The 26991-nt window shown below is 35.2% G+C and overlaps 3 protein-coding genes across 11 annotated transcripts; 1 reads left to right on the forward strand and 2 right to left on the reverse strand.

Moving 5' to 3' along the window:
• Nucleotides 1-484: 484 nt before the first annotated feature.
• LOC129796998 (uncharacterized) lies at nucleotides 485-22085 on the forward strand. Of its 4 annotated transcripts, none has more exons than XM_055839219.1 (5): nucleotides 485-2053; nucleotides 17779-18011; nucleotides 19975-20442; nucleotides 20515-21013; nucleotides 21071-22085. In XM_055839219.1, the coding sequence occupies exons 2-5, from the start codon at nucleotides 17952-17954 to the stop codon at nucleotides 21811-21813; spliced, it is 1770 nt and encodes a 589-aa protein (XP_055695194.1). In that variant the 5' UTR covers nucleotides 485-2053; nucleotides 17779-17951; the 3' UTR covers nucleotides 21814-22085. The 4 variants fall into 4 exon arrangements, with proteins under 4 accessions (XP_055695194.1, XP_055695190.1, XP_055695191.1 ...); XM_055839217.1 differs by lacking the exon at nucleotides 485-2053 and adding an exon at nucleotides 16182-16618; XM_055839215.1 differs by having other exon boundaries at nucleotides 20515-22085.
• LOC129796995 (glutamic acid-rich protein-like) lies at nucleotides 15221-25688 on the reverse strand. Of its 6 annotated transcripts, none has more exons than XR_008751295.1 (4): nucleotides 23911-25688; nucleotides 23065-23290; nucleotides 15657-16356; nucleotides 15221-15576 (listed from the first exon to the last, which is right to left on the reverse strand). XR_008751295.1 is itself a non-coding variant. In XM_055839210.1 (3 exons), exons 1-3 carry the CDS (start codon nucleotides 25576-25578, stop codon nucleotides 16343-16345), a joined length of 1908 nt encoding a protein of 635 aa, XP_055695185.1. In that variant the 5' UTR covers nucleotides 25579-25688; the 3' UTR covers nucleotides 15563-16342. The 6 variants fall into 6 exon arrangements, 3 of the variants coding, with proteins under 3 accessions (XP_055695185.1, XP_055695184.1, XP_055695186.1); XR_008751297.1 differs by having other exon boundaries at nucleotides 15221-15305; nucleotides 23911-25674; XR_008751296.1 differs by having other exon boundaries at nucleotides 15221-15412; nucleotides 23911-25674.
• Nucleotides 25689-25729: 41 nt separating this feature from the next.
• On the reverse strand, nucleotides 25730-26969 carry LOC129797060 (ATP synthase subunit b, mitochondrial). The gene is made up of 4 exons (XM_055839310.1): nucleotides 26848-26969; nucleotides 26544-26676; nucleotides 26091-26478; nucleotides 25730-26027 (listed from the first exon to the last, which is right to left on the reverse strand). Exons 1-4 carry the CDS (start codon nucleotides 26873-26875, stop codon nucleotides 25848-25850), a joined length of 729 nt encoding a protein of 242 aa, XP_055695285.1. The 5' UTR covers nucleotides 26876-26969; the 3' UTR covers nucleotides 25730-25847.
• Nucleotides 26970-26991: the final 22 nt, after the last annotated feature.

The following is a 26991-nucleotide window of genomic DNA, read 5'->3' on the forward strand; positions in this document are numbered from 1 at the left end:
TCGGGTTGACTAGTTACGTACATTTTTAAGCAAAACCTTGCTGACTTCACAATGGAAAATGTGATTTATTAAAATTATGAAAAATATAAAAATTGGTAAAATGCAACACGTTTTATAATTTTTCTTATTCGACGTTATAGATATCTTGTATTTCTTTCAATATTTATTTTTGAATTTGAAATATCTTATTTATTCCACTTTAAATGGTGGTTTTTCTCAAAACATTTAATTTTATAGATTCTTATGAATATCCAATTGCGGTGAAAAAATATCCACCAGTACCCAACGCAACTTTCTATGAAGTTTAGATTAAAAATAAATAAAAGATTAGGAAAATAAATTGAAAAAAGTCAACGAAAAATGGTCAAACGTTCAGTAAAAATAATTAAATTGTGACGCTATTTTGTGGAAAAGGTACCTACCTAAATTTTTTTTCAACAACTTCCATTCACATTTTTTTCCAAATACGCGTGCAATCATCCACCAAAATATCAAGAAATTAAAATGCCTAATTAGTTAAACTTTTGTTGGGATTTTGCAATTTTAATCAACAAACATTATACAGACACTTTTTCTTAATAAAGATATTTCCGAAAAACTTCAATAGGTAGATCATCAACATCAGCAATCACTGCTGAAGTTGCTCCATTGATCCCATTCAGGTGTTTAGTGATACCTTTCAAAAATATTCATGGATTTAAAGAAAAAAGAAAAGACATGTAAATTGGATGATTTTTTTTTCGGGCACAAAATAATACTTTCACTAGTGAAGTGATCTTCATGACATTCGCACAGAATGACGAGAGCAAAACACAAACAAGATCACTGTCGATCATTCATCTAAGTAAGGTACCAACTCTGCATGTAAAGCTGAAATAATTCAACTTCAATGAGTTGTCTCCCCCATTCACTTTTTTTTGGTCGTGCGCTCCTCTGTTCATTTACCTATGTGCAATTGTTTCGTGTTTTGCGACTTAAAGACAGCAAAAATAGGTGAAAGTGGATTTTGCTTAAACAAAAATTTTTGTCATTCAAATCATTCTTCTTATTGTCATCAGACGCAAACCGGAACGTTTTTCATGAAATGATGAAATGAATGAGACAATTTACTTTTGCCATTTCTACGGTGGCTGAGTGAGTACCTCTTGACGGTATCTTACACCTTCTTCAGGCGTGCGTACACCGCTTCCTTTGCTCAAAGACAAACACTTGAGCAAATATTGCACCATATGTTTGCTTGCCAAATACAACTTGGGTTTTTTTCAGAGTTCCTTTGTGGGGGTGGGGATTGATCTTATGGAGAAAATTTCATTATAAATTGTATATGTGCCTGTCCTCCCCTATATGCAGCAATAGGTTTGGGTGTGGTGGATGAGTTTATCCTCCCCAGATGGGTGATCACATCGTCCCCACACGGTAATGATCGGTGTGCGATCATGGTATGAAAGAAGCATACATAGGCACTGAGGTACTCACACCGAAACGAAACGATATTGGAGAAAGGGGTCAAACTTTCACGTGGTATAAAATCTTGATACACGCCAAAACCGGCGTATTTCCATATGAGACTCCGTAGAGTTCGAATCTTAGTATATTGTGTGTAGATTTTAAGGTTGTTTTTTTGCTCTTTGCAACTCCTCCAAACCCACAGTTCTTCACCATAGCATTGGGACTTTATCAGTTACTCATCGCGCTTATACATAACAAGCCAAGAAGAAAAATTTGATCTCAAAGTGCTCCAGTTTATCCCACATTATACTACATTGTTACAACTTTCTCAGTTGCTTCTTTTCTTTATTTTTTTCGGGCTGAACTAAAAAACAGACAACACAGAAAAAATACCAAGTTTTTGGTGTTACAAAGGAAAAGTGTGATAATTAACAAGTGTTTTGCTATATAGCGAAATAAATACATTCTAAAGAAAAAAATTAAAGTGAATTTTCCAATTGGATTTACACACACAACAGTGCTAACTGCTCAAAGGATTTTCTCATTTCATCAGGATTTACACGCATCGAGAAAACAAGGATATATAGAAAAAGCAATTGAAACGGTGAGCATTTCTCTTTTGAAGGAAAAGATAAATAAAATTTCTGTGAATTAGCGACATGACCAAGTACACCGAACCCGGATCTTGGGTCGATCTTGTGCATGCATTTCACAGTGGAATTACGAAACAGGATCTTGAGTGTGTGACCGAAAGCGAAAGTGCGCCTTGGTGTATGATGATTTAAATATCCGGTGAAATTTTCTGTGATCATCCCAGGAGGGGAGGCGGGACCCTACAGCTAATAATAAATTAATTTCTATGCGGTGGGCGAAGTGAAATATAATGTGAGGTAGTAAATGTGATGTACGACACCTTCTTGTGGAAAGAAATTCCCATCAAATTAATTGAATTTATAACAACGCGGCGTATTGGGCAAAAGGCGGCAAAAGAGATTTCCCCCCCCCGAGAGGTATATTGGGAAGCGTGTGCACAAGAGAAGAATCTTAGGCGATCAATTGGGGCCCCCGTGATACCCCGATGTATGTATGTACGCGGTGTAAGTGTAAGAAAAACGATGGATCTGGTTATTAGCAATTGATCGATTTATGGTTTGATACGATCTTGTGGTGTGTAGATCTCTCATTATTAGTTAACATATACGGGGCTTCTCCGGTATTATACGATGAATGGTTTGGTTGGATGGTTTGTTGGCGCTGATCGGATCGGTATTTCGACTTTAAGTAGAACAGATTTCACATTACGTGCTAAAACAACTGACTTTATTAGACGCGCAATTAATACATAGGCCGAGACCCTCATATATGTACATATATAAAAGCTTCTCTTCTTCTTTTCTTTCTTTTTTTCTATATTCTTCTTCAACAAATCTATACCTACCTATATTTTTTTCTCCGCACCACGAGACCATCGGCACTCTCACACATCATATATACCCAACATATGAGTATATGGTGCAAAGTTATTTAATAAAAATGGCATATTTTGTATGCTCGCCATCATAATATTACAATAGAACACAAGAAGTTTGTTCAGTAGGAGCAACTCTTTTTTTTCAACCATTTGCTATGTGTTACCTCCTCTTTGAGAGAATATCTAGACCGTGAGATGTTCATATGGGTATGAAGAAGAAAAATTGGAGAGAAAAATTATATCATGAATATGGATTTTTAAGACTATCTTTCAAAGTACTAAAAAGGCACAATATACTTCTATTTAAACATACATATCTTTCTTCTTCATTTCTCCGCAGACAGCTACTATTGCTGTTTACAATCTTAAATAGGGGTTCAATACCTTTACAACCCATTAAAATGTTCATCATATATCTTTCTTTTTCAAATACTGTACAATTAAAAATATCTCTAAAACTTACTTTTAGATACTTCAAAAGAAAGATATCGAACAAAAAACTTCTTATCGTTAAGGAGTCTATTCATTTTGAGATATTTAATATTGCAAAACTTTTTTTTTTATTACGGGTTCCATCAATTGAGATGATTTCCCCATTGCAAAAATTGGAAAGGATCAAATAAGTAAAATAAAAGGATTTTCCATTTTCATTGAAATCAGTTGAGTAAGCTCTTGCTAAAAAGTTCCATTAAAAGGAATCATTTCTTTCAGGAAACTTTTGTAGTTCCGTCATCTGAGTTAGAAAGGCATTTTATTGCTTTTCCAAAATCAATATGAATTTCCACAGAATTTCTATGCTTTGAGGCAGTTTATATAAATCGTTGTCAGTCTTTTTTTAAATACGTCAAAAAATATAAAACAGCAGATATATGTCTTGTTAGATTCTAATGTGAAACGCATTTTTCCTATACTAATTTCCTTGTAGAAAAATCGTAAAGAAAGGTTCCATTTCACATGAGAATCTAGCCATTAGTGTAAGAAGCTCTAGTAAAAGTTTTAAGAGCAAAAAGAGAAATGATGAAAAAATAGATTTTCTTTACGTTTGCAAACGGTATACGACCCCCTAAAAGTCAACCATCAGACAATTTACGATGCTACCGACATTCTCGAAATCCTCTTGTTTTTTTCTCACTTCTGAATATTATACAATAAAAATTGTTTGTTGTGCCAAAAGAAGCGAAAAAAGAAGACAAAACGAATGAATGAATAGCAGCTAATGAAGGAATTTCCCTGCTTTCATTTTGAAAATCACAACTCTTCCATGTATTTTGTGTCTCTGTGTCATTGAACAGAAAAAGTAGTTTATTTTTTTTTTCAAAATTTTTCTTAAAGAATTTAAGAAACCATCACCATCTTAACCAAACGTGGTACTCAATGGTGCATAGCAGTGTCACATATAATCCAAATGACAAGGGCATATCAATTAAATAGACAAGATCGACATGATCTTAAGGAAATTTTTTTTTCTTGTTGATTTTTTGGGAGAAATTTCACTGATTCTGTCACCACGCGGTCGTACCTCAAATTAAATGTTAAAAACGCGCGCGCGAGAGAGAGAGATCGTTTTCCCGCCAATTGTCTTTCCCTTATGGTTGCAATTTGCGACTTTGTTTGTGCGGCTCGTCTTTTTATCAACCGCTAATTTACGTAAAATACCTTTTTGCCTCGCAATTCCTCCCATATGTGTATTATTACCACTCGATCGTATATTCCGCGGCACGGCGAGAGTCCGTTCGCACAGAGAGTCTCGCGATCGCGCGGTATATAGAGTCGGTGAATTGAAATAAAAAGACGATGCTGGGTATATTGGTGTGCTGGCTGCAGTTGTATGTACACAATAAAAAGATGTTGGTCATGAGTGCTCAAAGAAAGCGAGTCAGTATGTCAGATACTTGACTTCCGGTCCACGGCAGTTATATTTCTATACACAGCATTATATCTCTCTCTCTCAATATTACATTATGCATGTGATACAAGTAAAAGAGAATTTTCGCGCGCACTTGCTAATAAATAATATATAGGTATATTCAAATATCGTGGATTTATATATAGAGTTGGAAAATTTTCATGGTATTATATATAGTAAACTTTGTGTAAAGCGATATGCACTTTAGTGTTTATTTATTTAATGCGATAAAGGTCTGTAATTAACATGTCTCGTGCTTTTAAGATGTGATCACATGATTGTTAATTTAATGCAATAATCAATTAATTTATTATTTTCATCACGACATACTTCATTGCGGATTTTTATTATCTACCCAACTATGATCAATGTCATGCTCATCCTTGTGAATTTTCTTTCACTCTCTCAAGCACACCGTATATGTACATCGATCCTCCCGGGGGATCACGATATTGCGCTTTTTGAGAAAATAATAAAGCAGTGAAACTCTCCCCAAGACTTTCACATATACACTGAATATTTCCTCAATTTTAGAAATTCTCAATGGCGAGCTCCAATGATTACCTCAAAAAATCATATCTCAAAGAGATCTATATAGCAAAGACTGCAAAGACCTCTTTCAAAACACACTTTCCGTGCAATTAGTTTTACGCTTCTTTAACGTTTTTAAAACCAAATTTCACTAGGCCAAAAATTTAAATAAAAAAGAGTCTTTCAAGAGTGAATAAATTAGCAGTTTTAAGTAATGAAATCTACTCCGGAAATCATAAAAAATGCAAAATGAGATTTTTTTTAAAGTTTTAGTAAGTAAGTACCTGCCTCCAAAGTAGAAGAAGTTTATTTTTTATGAACTGATAATAACATATTAGTTTCAGAAATAATTCTAGCAGCATAGTTATCGTCTTAAAGACAAATAAACAAAATTCAAATCAATTCCAAATTTGATTTATTTGTTTTCATCGAAATGATTGTCATTTAAAATCGAAAGTGTAAGAACATACATACATAATGTACGTGATACGTGATAAAGTTAAATTTAAAATTTCAATTTGGTTGACATTGATTTCAAAATTCAAATTTATTCGAAAGTTTAAAATTTTTGTACTCACTTTCATTGGAAATTTTTGAAGTTGTAATATTGCAAAAATATTGGAAAATTTTTAAATTTGGAAACTATGAGGAATTCCTATTTGTAAAGAAAGAAAATTTAAATTGTTTGATTTCTTCTTTGCTTTCATTTTTGAAAATTCATGGGAAATTGTTAGATATTAGCTCTATTAACAACCCTTCTCTTAAAAGATAGATACAATTTTCAATTACACATGCACTTCCTCTTACAATGCTAAAGGTAGATTAAGAACAATTTTCATAATAAAAGAACATCTCATTAATCAGGAAATGGTCTTAAATATAATTTCTAATGAAGTATGGGTGTAGACAAAAACTCAGCTAGGGGCTTCTCTTTTCTTAAATCTCCCATAGAATCTTGTCATTATGTAAATCTACCGCGTGGAATTTAAACATGCCGTGATAAACCACAGTGATGATGATGATGAACAAATTACACAAAAGCCTAATGTTTCCGATCAAAAAGCATACAATTAATGTAAAATTTCGACGTAGATGAAAGGGGACTTTGTGCATTTTAGGCTTAAACCACAGAAATTTGATTATTTCCAGTGCGAGATCACACAAGAGGAGAAAATCACTTGAAGCATTCAATTTAACTCCAAATTATCCTTATGTAATGGGTCAATAATCAAATTATTTCTTCTTTTTTTTTACTTCCACGCCTCAAAGGTTAATAGGTGGATAGTAGATTTAGGGGAGTACAGGGAGTTACATCTCAATGTCGCGGGGACATGTAACTTTTCTTGTCATACACGCCACTTCTGGTCACGTTTCATTGAGCATTCGAATGCGAGGTGTAAGCGGGGATTTTTATAGTATAGCGAGACCTTCACCTTGTTTCCTCAGCGGTGTGTTCGCGGTGAAAAGATGAGTGTAGAGGGCAAAAAACGTTGGCATTTGTATGAACAAAAAAAAATGAAGAAAATAATTCTTTTTTTACAAATATTTCTCGCCCATTCATAACAATAAATTAAAATCTTCACTGAAAGTTGTAAAAGTTGATGAATAAGGTGGAATTCGTGTATCTTCACATTGCACATGGGAGATTCTTCGAGACGTCCCAATGTGCAATCATCACATGGAGTGATCATTGTATTGAAATTTTTTTTACATCTTCCAATCGATGAGACACGAATAATGCATTTCATAAGTAGAAGAAGAAAAAATTGTAATTAACGTGAATAAGGTGAGGTGAAATGATAAATGAATGATTGATCCAATGAAGAGTCATAAAAATATCTAAATGTGCCTTCAAAAATTTATGATTGTGATCTCTAATCATTAATCTTGATCGCATTTTTGATGTCATTATTGACCTAAACTAAATAATAAGAATTAACTTCTTATTATATGTTGTGTAGTAGTTATAAGTTTAGAAATTAATCTCAGTGCGTGATTTGAATGATTTTTCGTCTCCTCCCATTTTGTCGCTCTACACTCATATTTTCTTCATCTCATCGCATATATATACATTTTGCTTTATGAGAAAAGTCATGATGTATTTAAATTAATTATGTGAGAAATCCTTTCATTTTTATAATCATATGCTGAAATCATTAAACTTTTTATTGGCCTTAATTACATTTGGTTTATTATTCTGAAAATGTCTCAATTTTTTTTAAACCATGAATTATATCTTTCTCTCACATTTTTTTTTACTAATGAATTACCTAGATCTCTTTAGGGGGGAAAAACAACCACAATGCCTTATGTGAGATGAATACTGAGATACACATAAAGAGTGAAGAGAAAAAAAGAAAGAGCGACAAATTTAAACTTTTCTGCACATTTATTATTCAAAAATTTATTATTATATCTCCTCTTTCTCTGACGCAAAGTGAAAGATCAACGCACGAGCAAAAACAGTTTTATTGGACCAAACTATTGAAACAAGAAAATTTTTATGAAAGTGAATAAATGGGGTCAGTTTTCAATTTCAGTTCCTGGGCGAACAAAAATATCGATAAAAAAAGAGGTATAATGAGAAAAGGAAATGAATTAAATAGAATAAATCGCTCCATCAGACAGCAAACACGGGGAATTTAAAATTTAAGAATGCACTTTAAATGACCGCAAAAAAAGAACCTCCAACATTTAATTTAAACCACACAGCTTTTGCTGCTGTTGCCTCCATTCTTCAGCAAATGTGCTCTTTTTGTGATGTGACAGTCTTGAGAAGTCGGAGTGATTTGTAACATCTCGTTAAATGCAACACAAAACCGCGCACACACGTCTCAAAGAAAATGTGTAACAAACTTTCTATCGGGCACTTTTTTTAGTATATAGCATCAAAGCTAATCGCCATGCGCATGAGCCCCCCTTTTGTTAGTTAAATGCATTTTGAAGACATTTCCTAATAGGAAATAATCACTACAATATGTATAAAAACTCTAAACTCATTGTTTAGATGACAATAAACCGGCTGTCGTTATAGTTTTCTGCACACAATATAAATCTAAACCAATGAGGGTGATTTGTAAACACGATGGCAGACAATAGTGTTATTGTTTCAATTCAAAATGCAAACGCCCAAGTTCTTTTTGGGGTATTAGAGAGGAACGTCAAACCAACGCGATTAGATCCATTTTACAAATTGCTCAGGCGAGTGTCTTCCACCACTTTGTATCTGTCGCCATCATCTACCTTTCTTCCATATGGTATGTATGTACGTAACGTATAGTAATTAAAGGGGCGGGAAGAGAATGCAATTGAAGAAAAAGATGCTTTAAGTACATCAAGAGAAAAGTTGAGGTTCACCCAGAAATTCACAGTGGATACATTAAATTAAAATGTGTGTATATAATGCAACACGGTACAATTCTACAATGCAATTTGTATGGAATGACATTTTGCGAGAAAAGAGAAATTGGGAACTTAATACTCCTCTAAGGAGAGACACGTTCCATCTCAGAATATTTTCACGTGCATCAACAAACTGAGATTTAGATGTTTTATGCATAATGTCAACCTCACTAGGTTTGTTGGAATGAAAAATTACGGGAAATATTTCAATTTTTCCCTTCTAAATTGTTTGTGATTAAAAAGAATTTATATTTTGTACGAGAAAAACAAAAGACATCAATGCCTCAAACGACGAACCCGCTCAACATGCATGATTATTAAATTACGATAAATCAATCACAACAAATTAAGCTTCTAACTTTTATTTTACAACATCTATCTATTAAGAAAAATCATACAAATCCTATGTATGCTAAAGTAAATCCAATTAAATGAAAACCGATTAAATGAGATCCAAAAGGTAGATCATATTCATAGTGAAAGCTCATATACTGCGTAAACTCACTAATAGGCTTATACTTTGTTGCAAATAACCATAAGAACAAAATTAATCCCATTACGTATTGAGTTTGAAATTTTCACTTAGTTTTCATGAAAAATTTTAATTCTATTGGTTCGTGTCATTTAAAATTCTGCATCATCCTCCGCAATCAATTAAAATAATTCCATATATCGAAGTGGCATCTCTCATGTGCACACAACCTCCAATCCACCAATAGTGCAATAATATAGCGTGTGTTTTGAATAACAAAGTTGAATCTTCAAACAGCTTCATCTGGTTCACCTACATTCCTCCCGTGGGGCTCACTTGCCTGGGATGGATGTGCCACGCCAAATTGAACGGCTTCTTCGCGACATACGGCTGGTGCCACGCACCTACAGAGCATTTTTCCCTGATGGTAGAGAGTTTTATGTTATTATCAACAAGTAAGCATCTTCCGCAATGGAGATTGCTCACTTCTCTATAATGATTCGTATAGTATGGAAGTAAGATGCGCTCTGCTAGCCAAAGTTATTTATTATAGCATTACCGATCAATGGATGATAATTGCTCTCATTGTGAGCCAGTCTTCTTTCGCGTAGAGGAGCTTCTGTATGAATCTCGCGATCGCAAATTGAAAATGGTTTTTTAGCTCGTTTCCACCTATTCGTCAATACACTATCATTTTACCCACTCGAGGCATCAGCTCTTATGTATATACGTGTACTTTCCTCATGTGCAATTGCGTATATGCACTTCACCTGCATATTCACCCATGAGTGGCTTTTTGAGACATTTTCCAAACTATTTGATGTGATTATTATCGGATATGTGCAACTATAAAAAAAAACAGAGAATCCTCCTTGGTTGCCCTCATTTCCATCCCATCATTCTATTCTTCCGTCAGAACAATATCGATCATCAAAGGTGATTCCCACAGCGAGATTAGGGGAAACTATACATCATCACACTAAAAAATATATCAGTTAAGCTCGCATCATTATTCCCAGTGTGTTATAATAATATTTAGGGCACTGCGCGGAGAAAAAGACACACCTCCCGCAGAAGGTAATTTAACACTTTCCTATGGTTTCGAGATAGTTAAATTGGTTACTGCCAATTAATTGATCAGTCGTCTCCAGCCGACGCATGGACAAAAGCGTGAAATTGCCATTAGACATTTATTGGCAATTCCAGCAGAGATCACGATATATCACACTGATTGATAGTTTCCAATTTGTTTTTTTTTAATAAAAAAAATTCCATTTTATACCTAAATATAGAATGGGAAGTGGAATTGATAGTCTAGCTAGTATGAGATGATTGATACTCTCTAACTGATTCATCTTTGTCAGTCAATTTATTTTGGCCATCACTGGATACTAAACTAATGACGGTTAAATATCTTCTCCGAATTTCTAGTTCAAAATGATATCCAATTTTTCTTTTCTTTTCCTTCAGAGTCATTACGAGAAATCCCATCTGCTTAAAATCAATTTAAATTTAAAACTATATACAAGAAAGATGAATTATTAGTCTGTAGTTTGTTCAAATTAACCTTGCACATAAACTTCGTCGCCAAATAGAAATGCAAAGAAACCGAACGGTAGCCAATAAGAACGTTTTGCATCAATTTATTAGCCAATCGGAGCTCGAACATTATTCATCTTATTAATTTACATTTCATATTCAAATTATTTATTAATGATTGGTTTAAATATAATACGAGTAAGGTCATTGATATTTTATTTCGATTAAAAATATTTTCCTTTCAAGTTCAAAGAAAGATTTAAAGTGACTTGCATAAAGTAGAATATTTTTTTATTGATTGATTTATATTAATATCATAATGTAAGTTGAATTTTCATTAGCTTCGCTTGAGATGGAAAGTTAAAAGAGAAGTAGTTTTAAATGAGATAATGGTTCAGGATTATTTTTATTTACAATTTAAGAGATGTTTCTATGTTCCAATACGAAAGACATCAATTCATAAGAAACGAACCCGTTTAAATTCTAAAATTATTTGAAAAGAAAAATATCCAAAGAAATAACATATTCAATGAGATAAGATAAACATAAAAATGAAAATGAAACTAAATTTTTCATTGTTTATTGCGAAAAAAGTACAACCAGGAAAAATCTTTCCATGCGTTATACGATAGCTTGTTATCATGAATATTATTTTCTCAATGCCCCATTGAAAAATTATAATAAATGAAATTAACAATAATGAATGGCGAGACAATTAAAGCCGTTGATAAAGTCTACGGTAGGCGGTGTTGAACTTTTTACTTTCATAAAATCATGTTGAATTTGATGCTGTGGATTCTTCTGTTCGCGACGGTATCATTCTCATACGCCAATGCAGTGTGTGTGGTGCAAGATCACACACTGCATAACCCAGTTTTTATTAACTCTTTTATTCTTGCGATGTGTACACACATTTCTTGCACACAATATAAATAGCTAGTACCGTAATTCTATATCCACATCCAATGGATTGAGCACTGTGCCAAGGAGGAGTAAAGTGAAAAATAAAAAAAAAAACTTCTTGCATTTTTGTCGATAAATGCAGATATTCGTAAAATATATAAATACATGAGTATGTAATGTTATATAGATAGTGATGATAGGAATGGCATTGGGAAAATGTCGTTTGCTTTTCTTTCACATACACTTCAAAGTGTAAAAATATTTTTCAACATTTCTTTTGCATGCTGCTGCATTTCCTTTTCGCAGTCAATGCTGTAACTCTGTATGGCATTTTGTTGGTGATAATCACCACAGTTGAATGATTGTCATAATTATGTTACTAAATACCTAACACAAACCTTCACTATTGTATACACACATCTTGCAGGTTCTATCGTCAAATTAAAACACATCATACACGGTGGTATTATGCTGATGATGATGGTGAAAGTGCGAAAGTAGGGCAAAGTTGTAATGGTGGTATATATGAGGAAGATATGATGTAAATGGTGAAAAAGACACAAACATTTAAAAAGTGGTAATTGAAGTATTTAGTGTTGGTATGTTAAGTACATTACTATTATATTCAATTGTCCCAAATCAAAATTCACCTATCACATGGTTGATTTCAATTAAAAACACGTGAGATTTCCGATAAAACGTATAAGAGATTATGTACGTATTAAATGTCTATAAATAAAGCCGAACTTTACAATCTTTACAATACGGCATTGGAAAGTCTGTCATCTCAGCATTTTCGCTTCGATTCCCTCTCATTTGATATGTTTTTCTATACCATCCGATACCTTCTTATAAATACATTCCATTCGTGGCGAAAATCACGGAGAACACGATGGAAGAGGAGAAGAGAAAGACGCGGATAAAAAAGACCTCTTCATCACACATGATGATCAATGTTGATGGATGATCATGGCTAGTGTGTGGCTCAATTTATTTAGCCATATTTATTTTATATGATGTATTTTCATCACGTTCGAATTTAATTTGCCAAAAAATAATCGGATCAATTGACGAACTTGTGCGAATTTCTTCACCACCCGTATGGAATTAAATCAATTTAAATTGCAATCAATTAAGCCACACAGCATCACACAAGTGAAGAAAGTTGATCCATTTTTTTATCACGCTGATTCATTCTTCATCATGCCCCACTGTCTGCGTATCACTCTTCCACTGTGCAGACATACTGCCCTAGCCATTTTTGGTTCGCATTGGAATTGCCGATGATGGTTGTTGATTTTCACTACCGAATTTCTTTTCTTATGCTCTCGCACCACATTTTTCTTTCAATTTATGTGACTAAAAGATCGCGTAGAAATGAAATCTCCGTTACACAAATCACACACTGAGAGAGACTCTTCCGTGCGGAGGTCCAAAAATGTGAGGTGTGTAAAAAAAGCACCCAAATCAATTTTAATTTGAATTGTGTGAGCACCTCTCGATTTTTTATTGCTCATCATCTTCATCTATGGATCGAGATCCGTAGCTAATTTTCCACTCTATATCATTTTACGTCTGAGGCTTCTTATTTCTATCGGCAAATTGAATAATAAAAGTGAGTAAGAAGGTTGATGGAGTAGCAAAGCATGGAAACTTCGTAAGAAACTCGATAGAGATTCTTATAAAAACTATGCTGGTGGTGTAGTGTCAATAAACAATGCGATTATGGAAGGTTTTAAAAAAAAAATATTGTTGGATATTTTACTAAAAACAAAGATTCATTAAGGTCGTCAACTGTTATCTTCTTTTAGAATTTATCCATTGAATGTTTAGCTGTAATGTACCTACTAACATTTGTTATTCTATTTAAAAGACTTTTAATTAAGTAAATATAACTTCTAGCGAATGACAATATTGCTGTTCCAACAAAAATAACAGAGTGAGTTTGGCAGATGCATTATAGAGCATCAAGGCTCGGGCGAGATTTAAAGAAATAACACACAATGTAAGGAAAAGCATGGTGGCGAAGTGAAGAAAAAAATCCCCCGGCATTTTTTAACGATTCACTGACTTGGTGTGATTCCTCAATAATGTTTCATTTAATTAAAAAATGTTTTGAAGGATGAATTGTGGATATTTTCCAGGATTCCATTAATAGCTTCTCGCTCTCAAGCCATTTTGGGCATTCCATTTCTTCAACATCCCCTATAAACACCACAATGTGGAATCTCAACGAAATTATAATCAAATCAAACATGACTTTGATGAGTTTTGATTCATCGAAGCTACTCTTTTTTTTATGCTCATGTTCAACCATCCTCTTCAATCTCAATTCCCATATATTTGAGTGAGAGCTGAAGTTTATTTTTTCAGTGATTGACGCCTCTGATTTACCTCCATGGCGGAGAAGCAAGGTTAATTTTCCTTTCAAAGCACATTTCAAGAGACCACCAAATATGTGTATCCAACAATAGCGCAGTAAAAAGAAGAAAGTTCTTATCTTTGTGGCAAAAAAAAAGATGCCACTACACACGTTTAAATTAGAAATGGATTGTATGTTATTTGATGTATAAATAATTACATCTAAAAATAAATTCAAGTATTTTTTTTTCTCTTTAGTCTGATAGTGTGGCCCATTTTAATACCATAGTCGGTACGCTTCTCTTTAATATAAGAAAATGCGAACAACTTTCCTCGAATTGATGCTTTTTCTGGCACTAATTATTGCATCAATAAAAGATGTCTGTATTTGAATACGTATGTAGGTACATTATGTTACGTTCAATTATACTCAATATTTCACAAATTTTACTGCTACGGTTAAATGGTGCAATTAAAAACCCCAATAAAACCGCATTTATACACACTTATTGACCGTTTTAGTCAAATAAAGGAAAACATCATGAAATAAACATAAAGACCAATAAAATAAAATAGTACAGGTAATATAAGCAGGAGGTAGTATAATTTAAAATCAATTCATTAACGCTTTTAGGAAACTACGATGCAAAATAATTAAATGGTTCCTACTTATATTCTTTTGCTTATTAAATGCATTTGTAGTGTGAATGGTTTAATCAGTATTTCAGGCCTTTAAAAATATAGTTAAATGAATGAGTTAAAATACCATTTATTATTTAAATAGTCTACGATAGAAAAAAAATCAGATTCCCATTACCACGTGAAACATGGTGAAATTAGTTACTGCTGTGGTAAACACATATTAATTGTGGATAATTACTCTTTTAATCCCATACGAACCAAATTGACTCAATTATAAGCAATTTATCCATAAATGTGCACATTGGAATCACAATGAAAGCATCTCACCTTATTGATAAAACTATATCAAAGAGAGAATTGAGCTACAGAGTTTACCGTAGAGAATCTTGAACGATATACATATGTACGTATAGGAATATATATTTCTTTCAACTGTGAAATTCATATTCGCTGAAATAAATAATCCGTTACACCTCTAATACATTTTTCTTTCCTTCCTGAATGGCTAAAAAGGGGAAATCTTTCTAAAAAAAAAAGAGATATGTTTCTCTCTACCACAATTAATTCATTTAATTCGCAATTCTATTTTTTTGTACACTCAGAGTTTTTCATCTCGTATACTCAAACCTCTGACATGGTGGAACAGTTTTTTGTTGTTTTTAAGTAAATTTTCCATCCACGTTTCGCCAATTTAGCGCGGTAGGTACAAGATGAAATAGAAAATCTTAATTTGTGCCTTGTGCCAATGAAAAAGAAATTTTTTGTAATTGATGCATCGGATGTCGATCGATGATTTCGGCAACAACATCATCATCATCAAAAAGAAGAAAGAAAGAAGCGACCACAGGTCGTGTCGATAATTAAATTTCCTTTGTTGAACAACGTGTTAAAGTTGATGCTCTTTTGAGTAAATGTATTTTTATCGATTGCAATTATAAGGAGAGGAGCAAAAAAAATAATGTTGTAAAATAATGACAAACCTGCTGCTACCAAAGATGACGATGACGACGAAGACGACCAAGACCATGAAGCGGCAGAAGTAGTTATGTTAGTTTTGTTGGATGGTTCTGTATCAGTAGGTTAATGGAACACCGTTCTCGCCATATGAGCTAAGGTACATATATTCACATCTCTCTCTCACACTGATGGTGTGGAAACTCATGGCAGGTTGGGGGCTTTTGTTGAGGAAGAGTCTTGAATTTGAGCTGGGGCGCGCGCCAACAGAATCACACACATTTTTCACTTCTCCACACACTCTCATCCACCACTATCTCTTCTCGAGAAAAGAGAGAATCCACACTCTCGAGGCCACTCTCCTTTGCCTTGGTTTGTTTCTCATGTGACTCCGAGAAGAAGGTTGTTTCACCACCATCAACTTGAACCATCCAAGAAGTACGCGGATGATGTTGCTCCGGCCATTCAGTTGTACCGCGAACGGCGATCGGATAACATGCTACCATTGCTCGTTTACTGATGCCTCCTCAACCAAATCCGGATTATATATTGGTTAGCAAACACGTTCTTTGCGTTTCGTTGCTTGGTGATAAAACGGTCTTTAATGCACACACAGCTCTTTCCAATTTGGATTCCAACCTCACGAACGGGATTACGGGTTTAGCGCTTTTTGGTATTCGTCTTCGCTATTTCTTCTTCTTCCTTTTGCACCTTATTGTTGTTTTTCTGGGAAATAAGAAAAACCACCCCTTGTGTGAAAAACTCAATGTGTGATGAAAATTCAAAAGCAAGTGTGAATTTCTTTTTTTTTTCTATATTAGTGCGATAGAAAGGGTATAGAGATCACCCATAAACATGCCAAAGGATTATTGCAATGCTATAATAGGATTTATGTTCTGTGCATGATAATAACCATTAAAGCTGATCTATTTAAAAGGATCAACGTTGTGCATGAAGTGGATGCGAGAAGAGACGACAAAAGAAAGTGGTAATTTTTCATTCAAGTTCATTTCCCGAATACTCAATGACACACTTTCCCAATTCACTGGTGCTTTTTAGACGAAGTGAACAGCATCAATAACTTGTGTTTAATGAGCAATTGTGAAACAATTATTTGAAGCATCCATACAGCACACCCAGTGATGCTCCATGTGCATCTCATCATCATTTAATCGGAAATTTATTTAGAGTGTGTATTATACGTGAGATTTCTTAAGCGATCTCCTCCAAAGTGACCATCGATGATCGTAAGGTGATCATTGACCATCCTCACTCGCGCGCACCTCGCTGAATTTGGAGAATTTTATAAATAAGAATAAAAAACAGTTTTAGAAACAAGTCACAGAAATAATCTTTTGTGTCTCCCGCTATCGTCAACACATTTTCTCAATATATGCGAATTTCTTTTAAATATTTGACCCACTTCTCGTGCAGGTGCTAAAAGCTGAGCCATACATTCGATGAAGAAAAAAATCATGGAGAGTTTTTTTTGCCTTTAAGTGTTTTGTGGGCATTGATTGAGAATTTTTATTTATTATATTTTTTTTTCTTATCACGATATTTCCCACGATGAAAATGAAAGCAAGTATTAAGTGAAGGGTTTATGATTAAAAATATTTTTCTTTCTCATTTGGAATAATTAAAAAATAATGTTCTGTTTCGGTACAATTTGTCAAAACTAATCAATCAAATGGAATATCCAGGGGAAAATGAATGTTTTCTCATATTAGACAAATAAAGTAAAAATGTAATTTTGTGTGCAACGAAGCAGAATTAACGTTACTTGTCCATTTGAAATTAAGTTAACCCTTTCGCGATTGTATGAATCGTAGAAACATTAAGTTATTTAGTATTATTTCTATGAGAGAGTGTTTTCAGTCAAAACGTCTTGTTCGGATGGCTAGAAAGGGTTTAAACGCGAATATCTCCGAGTGCAGTCAAAATTGATGTCGAAAGTAAGGTCTCTAAAACTGCTCAAGTTACAGAACTTCCTTAGAAATGAAAGGAATGAAAGTAAAAGTGCAAAAGTCGACGTAAAGAACACTTGCAATACTTTAAAAATATTTCTAAAAAAAATAATTATTAATAACAATTTCTAAATTGCCGCAATTAATGGTGGAATTTACTTCATTTTTCTTCTTCTTGCAGACACAACGATTACGAGAGTTGATTGTAGCGAATTAGTCATCTTTAGCTTCTAGGATAGGTTCCTGAAAATTCCTAGTTTAAGGAATTTGTGGCAACTTTTTTTTTCAAATAAAACGGAAGTCAAAATCAACTCAGTGGATTCGAGAAAGATTTGAGGATTCCAGGTTCAAATAATGGGTTGGCGAACGCGACAAGTGCTCGCGGTTTTGGCTATTGTATTAAGTACATTTCAGGTAAGTCTTTTTTTTCTAATATAATTGCTTTTAAGTGAAGACTAATAGCTTGCATATTTCTTTTTATACCTCATCCTTTCGGTAAATCACGTGCGTTTCTCTGAGCTAAATAATGTTTAATTATTATTGAAGAATCTCTTCTTATATGGGCAGTGTGCCTATCATTCAAGTCAATGAACAGATGATGGTATTCCATCTCAGTGACCACCTTCATATTTCATCTTCTTACTCTTTGTTTTCCTCCCTCCTATATATAAATTAAAATTAACAAATTTATTTAATAAAATGCGCGATTTTTATGTATTTTTTCTCCACACTTTTTTTCTGCTCAAGAGAATTCACTCGGGCAACATTGCTTAGCGGTGATTTTTTTCCCTCTGCAAATGCTATCATTATCGTTAAGAAATGTTTTTATCATTCTTTTCTCTGGGGGCACTTCGCGTAACTTTCCATCTCTCGCCTCTCTAATAAACTGACCTGCATTTGGACTTCTTTTCCTTTTGCCATCTACTAAATGGATTAAATCAAAATATTAATCTTCATGTCGCCGGTGCCCTTTCTCTCTCATTTTTTTTCTCATCACACTGCAAAAAAATTATCGTGAATGAAAACAGTGATGGCAGTAAAAAATGAGCGCCTAAAATCAATTTGCATATCCACACTGACTAATTTCCCATGTTGTTGGTATTTATAATATCACCCATTTTCACCTTATCTCACGTGTATGCTGGTTTATCGCGAGATTACCTTCATCAATCAAACTGCTTCGAGCATATCTTAACAAACACAATATGGGCAATTTTTTTTTATCCAATGACTTCTGTTTGTGTCTTTTTTCTTTGGACTTTATATGGAGAATATACTGTGCAAGTCAGTTTGCGTGTCTGCGCCATATAAATGCAATTTACGGCGTGTAAAAATAAAAGCAGAACAGATAGAAGTAAATTTGCGCGCGATTTAATTGTACATTCAAGTAAAACACAAATCGACGCGCAAACCGTTATTATACTTAAAAATTTTCGTCTCCATTGAGTGATATTCTTTTTCGCGAAATTTTTGTAAAGGAAAAGTGTCTCAAAAATGCAAAATTCGTCACTATACTCTATTTACAGCAGGAATGCACCTAGGTTTCACCCTGATTTGGTCAGATCTATCAGCCAATCATAGAGCACCCGATTGTTTCCCGAAAGAAGCCGAAGCAAAATGATCTTTTTCATCATCTGGGTGAAGCCTAGATGCATTCTTATTCTGATTAGAGTATAGTGGGGTGGAAATTAAGAAAATAAGTAAATTTTAATAAAACTTTGCTTTGTAAATTATTTTCTTAGCTCCATTCGCATTGATTCAATTAGCCACACAACATTTTTATATAAAAATTATTTTGCTTAGCATAATTTCAGTTAAATCATCTTTCAAATTCAATAAAAAAAATATCCTGAACTGGATATATTTGTATGTACCACCCACCCACATTCCAATCACTGGATCCGCGCGGCATACTGCTTCCAATTTATCTAGACATTAATTTTTCACATGAAATTATTCAGAGTAAGCAATTTCTCTATATATAGCCCAGAGGCTCAAAATCACCTTGAATATCCAATTTTATACATTATTGGAATTTGCGGTGGGATTTTCACTATATCGCCAGGCATTTGACATGCTGATTCCGATGATTTTGGGGTCAAGTATTATGTACATTCTTATACATAAAAAAATCCACTCTATATTGTACACCTTTCCGTGCATCGAAAGTTCTTGCGATCGTTTTCAAACACACACGATTTGCAACAAATTGATTTTCCGCATACTTTCACCATCTGAGGCATCTTGGAAAGTGTTATAGGTGGTCTACATTTTACTAAATAGACTGAATTAATTGTTGTGCAGAAGAATAGATAGTAGATAAATAATCTTTTGCAAAAGTTTTAGCTCATACTAAACAATTCTTTTGTTGTTGCAGAATACACAAGGTGATGTTGATTCAGCAGCACTACCATTGGAACACAGAGCAGTCTACGGACCACCAGCCCCATCAGCCATCTATGGTACACCGGGATTGATTAACCCGGGTAGCAATGATGTGTCAGATGATCCGTGGCCACTGTCGTCATCCAACGACAGCCCGCAGATAAAGCATTTACAAGTGCAATGCGAAAAGACTCACATGAGGGTCAATATTGAATTTGATCGTCCATTCTACGGGATGATCTTCTCCAAAGGTTTCTACAGTGATCCCCACTGTGTGCACCTGAAGCCCGGCACGGGGCATCTAAGTGCTACATTTGAAATCTTCCTCAATAGCTGTGGTATGTCGAGTTCGGCAAATCACAATGCTGGCGCCTATGGAGGCCCTACTCCATCGGGTAGCTACGTTGAGAATACCATCATTATCCAATATGATCCTTATGTACAGGAGGTGTGGGATCAGGTAATTTTTTTCTCCATATTCCTTCAAATTATTACAATGATCTTAACATTAAAAAATAAATTTGCATTTCAGGCTCGAAAACTTCGGTGCACGTGGTATGATTTCTATGAGAAAGCCGTAACCTTCAGACCTTTCCAAGTTGACATGCTTCATGCAGTCACAGCCAACTTCCTCGGCGACAATCTACAGTGTTGGATGCAAATTCAAGTAGGCAAGGGCCCATGGGCTTCCGAAGTGTCGGGCATCGTGAAAATTGGTCAGACAATGACCATGGTTTTAGCCATTAAGGATGATGAGAACAAATTTGATATGCTTGTACGAAATTGCGTAGCCCATGATGGCAAACGAGCACCAATTCAGCTTGTGGATCAACATGGATGCGTCGTACGACCGAAGATTATGAGCAAATTCCAGAAGATTAAGAACTTTGGACCATCCGCCAGTGTGGTGTCCTTCGCATACTTCCAGGCCTTCAAGTTCCCCGACTCCATGAACGTACACTTCCAGTGTGTCATTCAGGTGTGTCGGTACAACTGCCCAGAACCAAAATGCGGTCATCACGGTGGACTCGGTGGGTATGAACATCATGTTCCTGGTGCAGGAATTAGCGGAGAATATGGTGTTCCAGGTTTGGGTGACTACGCTGGTGCCCTTGGTGGTGAATATGGTCTACCACCGGCATTCCCCGATCCACGGCATCCAGCCGACGCCTCCGGTGCCTACTCCGAGAATCAGGCTGATGTAATTCCACCCCCACAGGCTCAGACAAGCTCACAGGGTGGTGCACCACAGAACCAGGGTAATGGGAATGACAATCCACAACAGCAGGATGCCAATCAACAGGAACCAAATGTGAGTCAGAATGATATCAACCTGCCACCACCCCCACCACCAGGTCACTCTGGGTACAGTACGGTAAAGAGGAAAGATGATCTCGTTGATGCTGGCGGGAATCTCGTCACCCTCGGCGGTCGACCGCGTAGTGTTGAGAATCTCGATGATCTCCGCGGTGTCCGACGGCGCCGTGAAACAATGGAAGTTGTCATCACACCACGCATCTACAAGCGTGAGGCGCAAGAGATGACGGATGTCAATACGAGTAGAATTATCCAGGTTGTTGCACCTGGTGATGTTAATTTTGCCCTCAATAGTGCACCGGGTAACGAAACAGTCGTCATCCAGTCCGCCCGATCTGTTGACCCCGAAACAATTTGCATGTCTGTGCCCAGCTTCGTTGGAGGCCTCGTCATGCTATTACTAGTCCTGGCGGTCGCTTCCCTCGTGGCTGCCTTCCTCTTTGTCAGGGTGCGTCACTTTGACCGAAAGTCAGCGGCTACAGCGTATGTGTCGGAATTTGTGAAAGTCAACTGAATTATTCCTGCCTCAAACATCAATCATTCCTCGCATTGATTTATATATTCCATTTTGTATAGTAGAAGAAAAACAACAAGAGATGAGAGAAGTAGCGACCAACAACGATGAGGTGAACATTAACTACGATTTTTTTTTAAAACTATACAAAAGCCACACAACAAATTCAATTCACAAAATCATTTCAGTGACACTCTTTTGAGCAAAAAATAAAAATAAAACGACTGCAGTAAGTTTTGAGAGAAAGAAAAAAAAAACCTTCGAAAATAAAAGAGTTAAAGAAAAGCGATTGAATGGAATGCTGTTATACCAAATTGTGATTGATTTCTTGAGAATTGTTGTAGTAAAAGAAAGTGACTTTTCACTCAAGTTTTCTTCCTTACGAATAAGACAATTTATGAGAAAAAAAAAGAATTGTAGAATCACACCAATTTATAAAATAATTAACGCGAAAAAGAAAATCTTTCCCATATAGAAGGATAAAACCGTTTTCTTTAGCGGTTTAATTAGCTAAAGACATGACTTGGAAATTTTATTGCGGATATTTTTTCCTCAATTCCTATTCCATTGCATGTCTTTTGTATAAAAATAGGAAGATGGTAAAAAAAAAGATGAAAGAAATTGTTAGGAAATTTTGTAAAGAAGAAAACTAATTCATGCACATTCCATTTATACATTTTTAATTTTAATTTTATAAATAAAAAAAAGTAAATTATTTAAATTATTTTTAACCCCACATTTCACCATGCACTGTATCCTACTAAAAAGCCTTAGACCCCCCCCCCCCACCCATCATGTGTCTGGCAGTATTTTTTAATTATTATCATTGAATTTAGAGAAAGAAAGCGACATGATTAAAGAAAAAAAAAAAGAAAAGAGAAATGTAATATAAGTATTCTTCATAAGAGTCTTCTTCCTTTAGTATTTTGTATTATTTTTTTATTTATATTTTATTAATTATAGTGTTCATCACACCAAGCTATTCTTTGCAATTTTTATCACTCCTTTACGATTTTTGTAAATTGCAAAATAATTTCAATTCACACACAAAAAATCACCCTTCTTCTGTCTTCATGATTTGTAAGTTTTTTTTATTGGAAATGAAACAACGAAAAAAAAGCAACTATTTTAAATGATAAACGACGTAGAAGGATAAAATGTAAAATAAATTTCAATATAAACGACAAAGTAAGAATAAATTTAATTGTAATTATAAAATCTTTTAGTTTATCTTTTCAGCATACAACTTACCCGCCAATTCGCGATATTGTCCCACAGATCCTTCCTCCATATTGGATACAAGCACCCTCATTTGTTGTTGTGATTCCCCACCCGAATTGCTATCATTCTCCTCCACTTCCTTCTGCCTCATTGTCTTGGTCTTTATTTTCCTGCGTACAGAATTTCCCAAGCGTGATGTGGCCATGATCTTCGACACACGAGAACTCTCTAGCCAGCGAGAGTTCCACGATTCAATCTGAAAGTGCAGTCATAATAAAAATAAAATACTAGATCAACGGAAGTTCAGTAAACCTCATGGTAATTTAGTTATACTAGTTAGGGAAAGAAGGTAAAACATGAAATGTTATTTACTGGAGCATATAAATTAACGACTGCAGCTAATTTAATTACAAATCATTCCCTCTAATTGCACTACAAAAATGACTTTTTAGCGAATAATTTATCACCTACAAATTGCTCTTAGATTCTAACAAAAAGTTTGATCCAAAATTAAGGAAAATATAAATCAGGTAAGGAAGCTTGATTTAATTTTTTTTGCAGACAGATCATCATTGGAACATTTTACTATGCTCTCAATTTTATATTAAAAGAATGTTTTTTTTAATTCAAGGAAGATTTATTTATATTTTTATCAAGTTATTTTACTAATTTACTTGACTTTTCTAATACTTTTATTTTTCAGTGAGAACACAATGAGGTGAGCTTTTAGAACTTTTAATTTCATTTGTGATTTACATTTTATTTATTGATTTGAATAATAAGAATAAATCACACAGAATAGTTAATTCATGTTTGAGTGATTTTACTATTAAAGTAAAAAGAAATAATAAAAACTGTTGAGATTCTTTAAAATACCTTACTATTTTTTGATTTTGCCGGAGACTTCTTCTCTCCAACTAACTGGGAAAGCGGCAGATTATCTTCATCACTTGAATCATTTAAATCGAGAATTTCTTCTTCAGCTTCCGTTTTATTTTGATTGTCTGACTCCTCCTTGTGATCAGTATTATCCTGCTGTTCGTCCAGAATATCCGTACAAACAATTTCTATGCAGTCATCATTCAAATCATCGTCTGATTTTTCGTCATCTGTAGTTTGTTTGTTTTTCTCTGTTGTTTGCTTTTCCTTCTCCACCCCCTCATTTTCCGCTTCCTTTTCTCCTGCTGATTGTTTCTCAGATTCCTCCACCACCTTTTTGGTATCTTTCTCCTGGACTTTCTTGGAATCCTCAGCAATTACTGCCTCGAGATTTTTTTCATCTTCCTGGATATTAATTTCCAATTCATCAAGAACTTCTCCCTCTTCAAGTGTTTCATCCTTTGAAGCTTCTACAGGAACTTCTTTAGGAGGTGTTGCTTCTTTTGGCGGTGTAATTATTTCCTCTCTGGCTTTCTTAGCCGGTGACCCACCAGGCTTTTCTTTTGCATTTGGTGCCTCTTCATCCGTGTCACTGGAAATGCAAAGTGTTTCTGGACTTGGAATAATAGGAAGAACATCCGGTGAAGGGCTTCGTTCATCAACAGACACTTTTCTACGTTCCTCGACAACCTTTTCAACTGCTGTGTTTTTGATTTCAATCACAAAGTTTGCTGGATTATCTTTCCCAGCTTCACCATCTGTAGACTTCTTCCGCCAGTTTCGTTTCAATTTAATACGCCTCTCTGTGCTTTGAGACCCTTCATTGGATTTAACGGGTTTGTCCTTTTCTACGCCGTTCCTGCTTGATTCTCGCACTTTGTTGCTGCTCTCTGCGACTGTGCTTTTAACAATCCTGACTGTTCTCCCACCGGATGGCTTTGTAGTACTCGGCAGTCTTGAGGATTCACTGCTCTTTTCTGGCACAGGAGCTGGTTGTGGAATCGATGGTTGTATGGGAGGTGCAGGTGGTTTAATTTGTGGAGGTTGCTCTTCAACTTCGTCCTCTTCATCAGATTCTTTAATTTCAATCTTTGTCACAGGCTCCAGAGCCAATTGAGATCTAATAGCCCTGGCACGAGCTTGCAGCTCAAGCAATTCAAGAACAGAATATTCTTTCTTTACTTCCTCGGGCTTTGCTGCATCTGCTTCAGCTTTCTTCTGTTTGGGCCGTTTGACCTCCGTTTTCTCAGCATTCTTCTGCGTTTTCTTCTTTGCCTTTGGTCGATCATCTTCAGATGAAATCTCATCTAATGAAATATGAGCTTCAATCCTCTCAACACCTTCCTCATCTGAAGAGGATTCTGTATCTGTTGGACATTTCGTTGCATTGATGATGGAAAGAAGTCGCTTCTTGGACATCCCCAAGACTTCATTTAGGCATTGTTCTTGAATCTTTTCAATCGGTTTATTCTGTAGAAAGTCTGGTGCAATGGCTTTTATGGATTTGGGCTTTAGGCAGGAAAATGCCTGTTTTATAAGCTCAACCCTGTCGTCCACGTACTCCGACAGAGGAAGAATATCAATCGGCTCTGCTTTTATCTTTATTTTCTCAACTTCCTGTTTCACATTAGACTTTCCTGAGACTTTATGCCGTTGGGAAGGCATTTTCTAAGGGATGAAGAGCACTAAGAGCACAAAAATTCAATAAAATAAGTGAGATCTCAAGTTCTCCAAGATGAAAACAAATAACAATCCCAATTAATTTTTGAGGTTATGTTGCTTTCGGAAAACTTTTCAGGGAAATAAAAAATCAACATTTTTTTGAGAACTTTTTAATTTTTCTTTGCCAGCGATCATACCATATTACCTAATTGCAACATAGTAATTTCGAAGATACACAATTATTTCATCTAAATCAACTCCAAGCAGATGGTTTACTTGGCTTTGGAAGCCAAAGCCCCCAAATCAGCAATGCATTTATTGAGGAGCTCCTTCTCTTGCTCCGGTGTGATTGATTTCAGGACATTGTTGACCACCCAGTTGACCATGTGCTTCTGTTGGATACGACGATGAACATTCTGGACCTCAAGTTGATAGTCCAAGCGGCGTTTTACCTAAAAATTTACAGAAAAAATCATTAAGTTGTGCTTCTTAAATACATTCTGAAGGGAAATCACCTCATTGTACACCGTCATGAGCCTTTCACGGTAAGTTGCTTCAAGTTGGAGGCCAATATTTTCCTTCTTAGCTTGTAGGAGCAAAGATTGTCCTTCAGCTGACCACTGTGACTTCTTCTCGTCTTCAATACCCTGCTCGTACATCTTGATGTCTGTGTTCCTTCCCTCACTCCAATCTGACTCAATACGATCGATTTCCTTGTCGCAGAATGCTGCTATCTTCGGCCCCAGTTTCTTCACAAAGATCACAATAAGGATGGCAAAGGATAGACCATTGTAGTACTCATGCTCCATCACGTAGATTTCCTTGGAACACAGGTACGTGAGCAAACCCACTCCGAAGGTATAGGGTCCAGTAACACCGGTTTTATTGTAGAAGAACTGGAACCTATTGAGCATAAAAATCTCATAATTTGTAGCCAGAACGTAATCCATGCATCGTGTTCATCTCACCATTCTTCCGGAATGAACCCCATCCTGACTTTTCCAGGGTGCTCCAAACGTACAGGTCTCTGGAAGGTTTGTTCGCCTCCTGTTGTGCTGGTAGCAGATCTCGCCATTAGAGACACCAGGGGCCTCTGGGTAGCTGCAAAGAATATTTTTCACGGTATTTTCATGAAATCTTTCCGGAGTGATTACATAAACATGCCGTCAAATCTTCCTTCGCATAAATCTCATTTTTCACGTGATTCTCTCACAAAATTCTAGCATAATATGATATTTTCCCTGTTAATTTGTTAATTTCTACAATATTTACCTTGCAAAAGGGCCATTCGCGACAGCATTTTGCAATTTTAATACTCCACTAATTTTTCCAACAAGAATGGCCGAACACTGACACTTTCGGAAATTCGGAAAGTGAATTGTCAAATTTTTTGCTTTTTTTCGTAGTCGAAGCAGA

The sequence above is a fragment of the Lutzomyia longipalpis genome, chromosome 1 (genome assembly GCF_024334085.1).
Source record: "Lutzomyia longipalpis isolate SR_M1_2022 chromosome 1, ASM2433408v1".
NCBI lineage: Eukaryota > Metazoa > Arthropoda > Insecta > Diptera > Psychodidae > Lutzomyia > Lutzomyia longipalpis.

Excerpts from the sequence above, each read along its gene's own strand:
- LOC129796998 (XM_055839215.1), top strand. The coding sequence starts at position 17,952 with ATGGGTTGGCGAACGCGACAAGTGCTCGCGGTTTTGGCTATTGTATTA. Across the intron at positions 18,012-19,974 it reads TTGTATTAAGTACATTTCAG|AATACACAAGGTGATGTTGA; the intron begins GTAAGTCTTTTT and ends TTGTTGTTGCAG. Across the intron at positions 20,443-20,514 it reads TACAGGAGGTGTGGGATCAG|GCTCGAAAACTTCGGTGCAC; the intron begins GTAATTTTTTTC and ends TTTGCATTTCAG.
- LOC129796995 (XM_055839209.1), bottom strand. The coding sequence starts at position 25,578 with ATGCCTTCCCAACGGCATAAAGTCTCAGGAAAGTCTAATGTGAAACAG. Across the intron at positions 23,291-23,910 it reads CAAAATCAAAAAATAGTAAG|ATTGAATCGTGGAACTCTCG; the intron begins GTATTTTAAAGA and ends CTGCACTTTCAG.
- LOC129797060 (XM_055839310.1), bottom strand. The coding sequence starts at position 26,875 with ATGCTGTCGCGAATGGCCCTTTTGCAAG. Across the intron at positions 26,479-26,543 it reads GGGTTCATTCCGGAAGAATG|GTTCCAGTTCTTCTACAATA; the intron begins GTGAGATGAACA and ends TATGCTCAATAG. Across the intron at positions 26,028-26,090 it reads TCATGACGGTGTACAATGAG|GTAAAACGCCGCTTGGACTA; the intron begins GTGATTTCCCTT and ends GTAAATTTTTAG.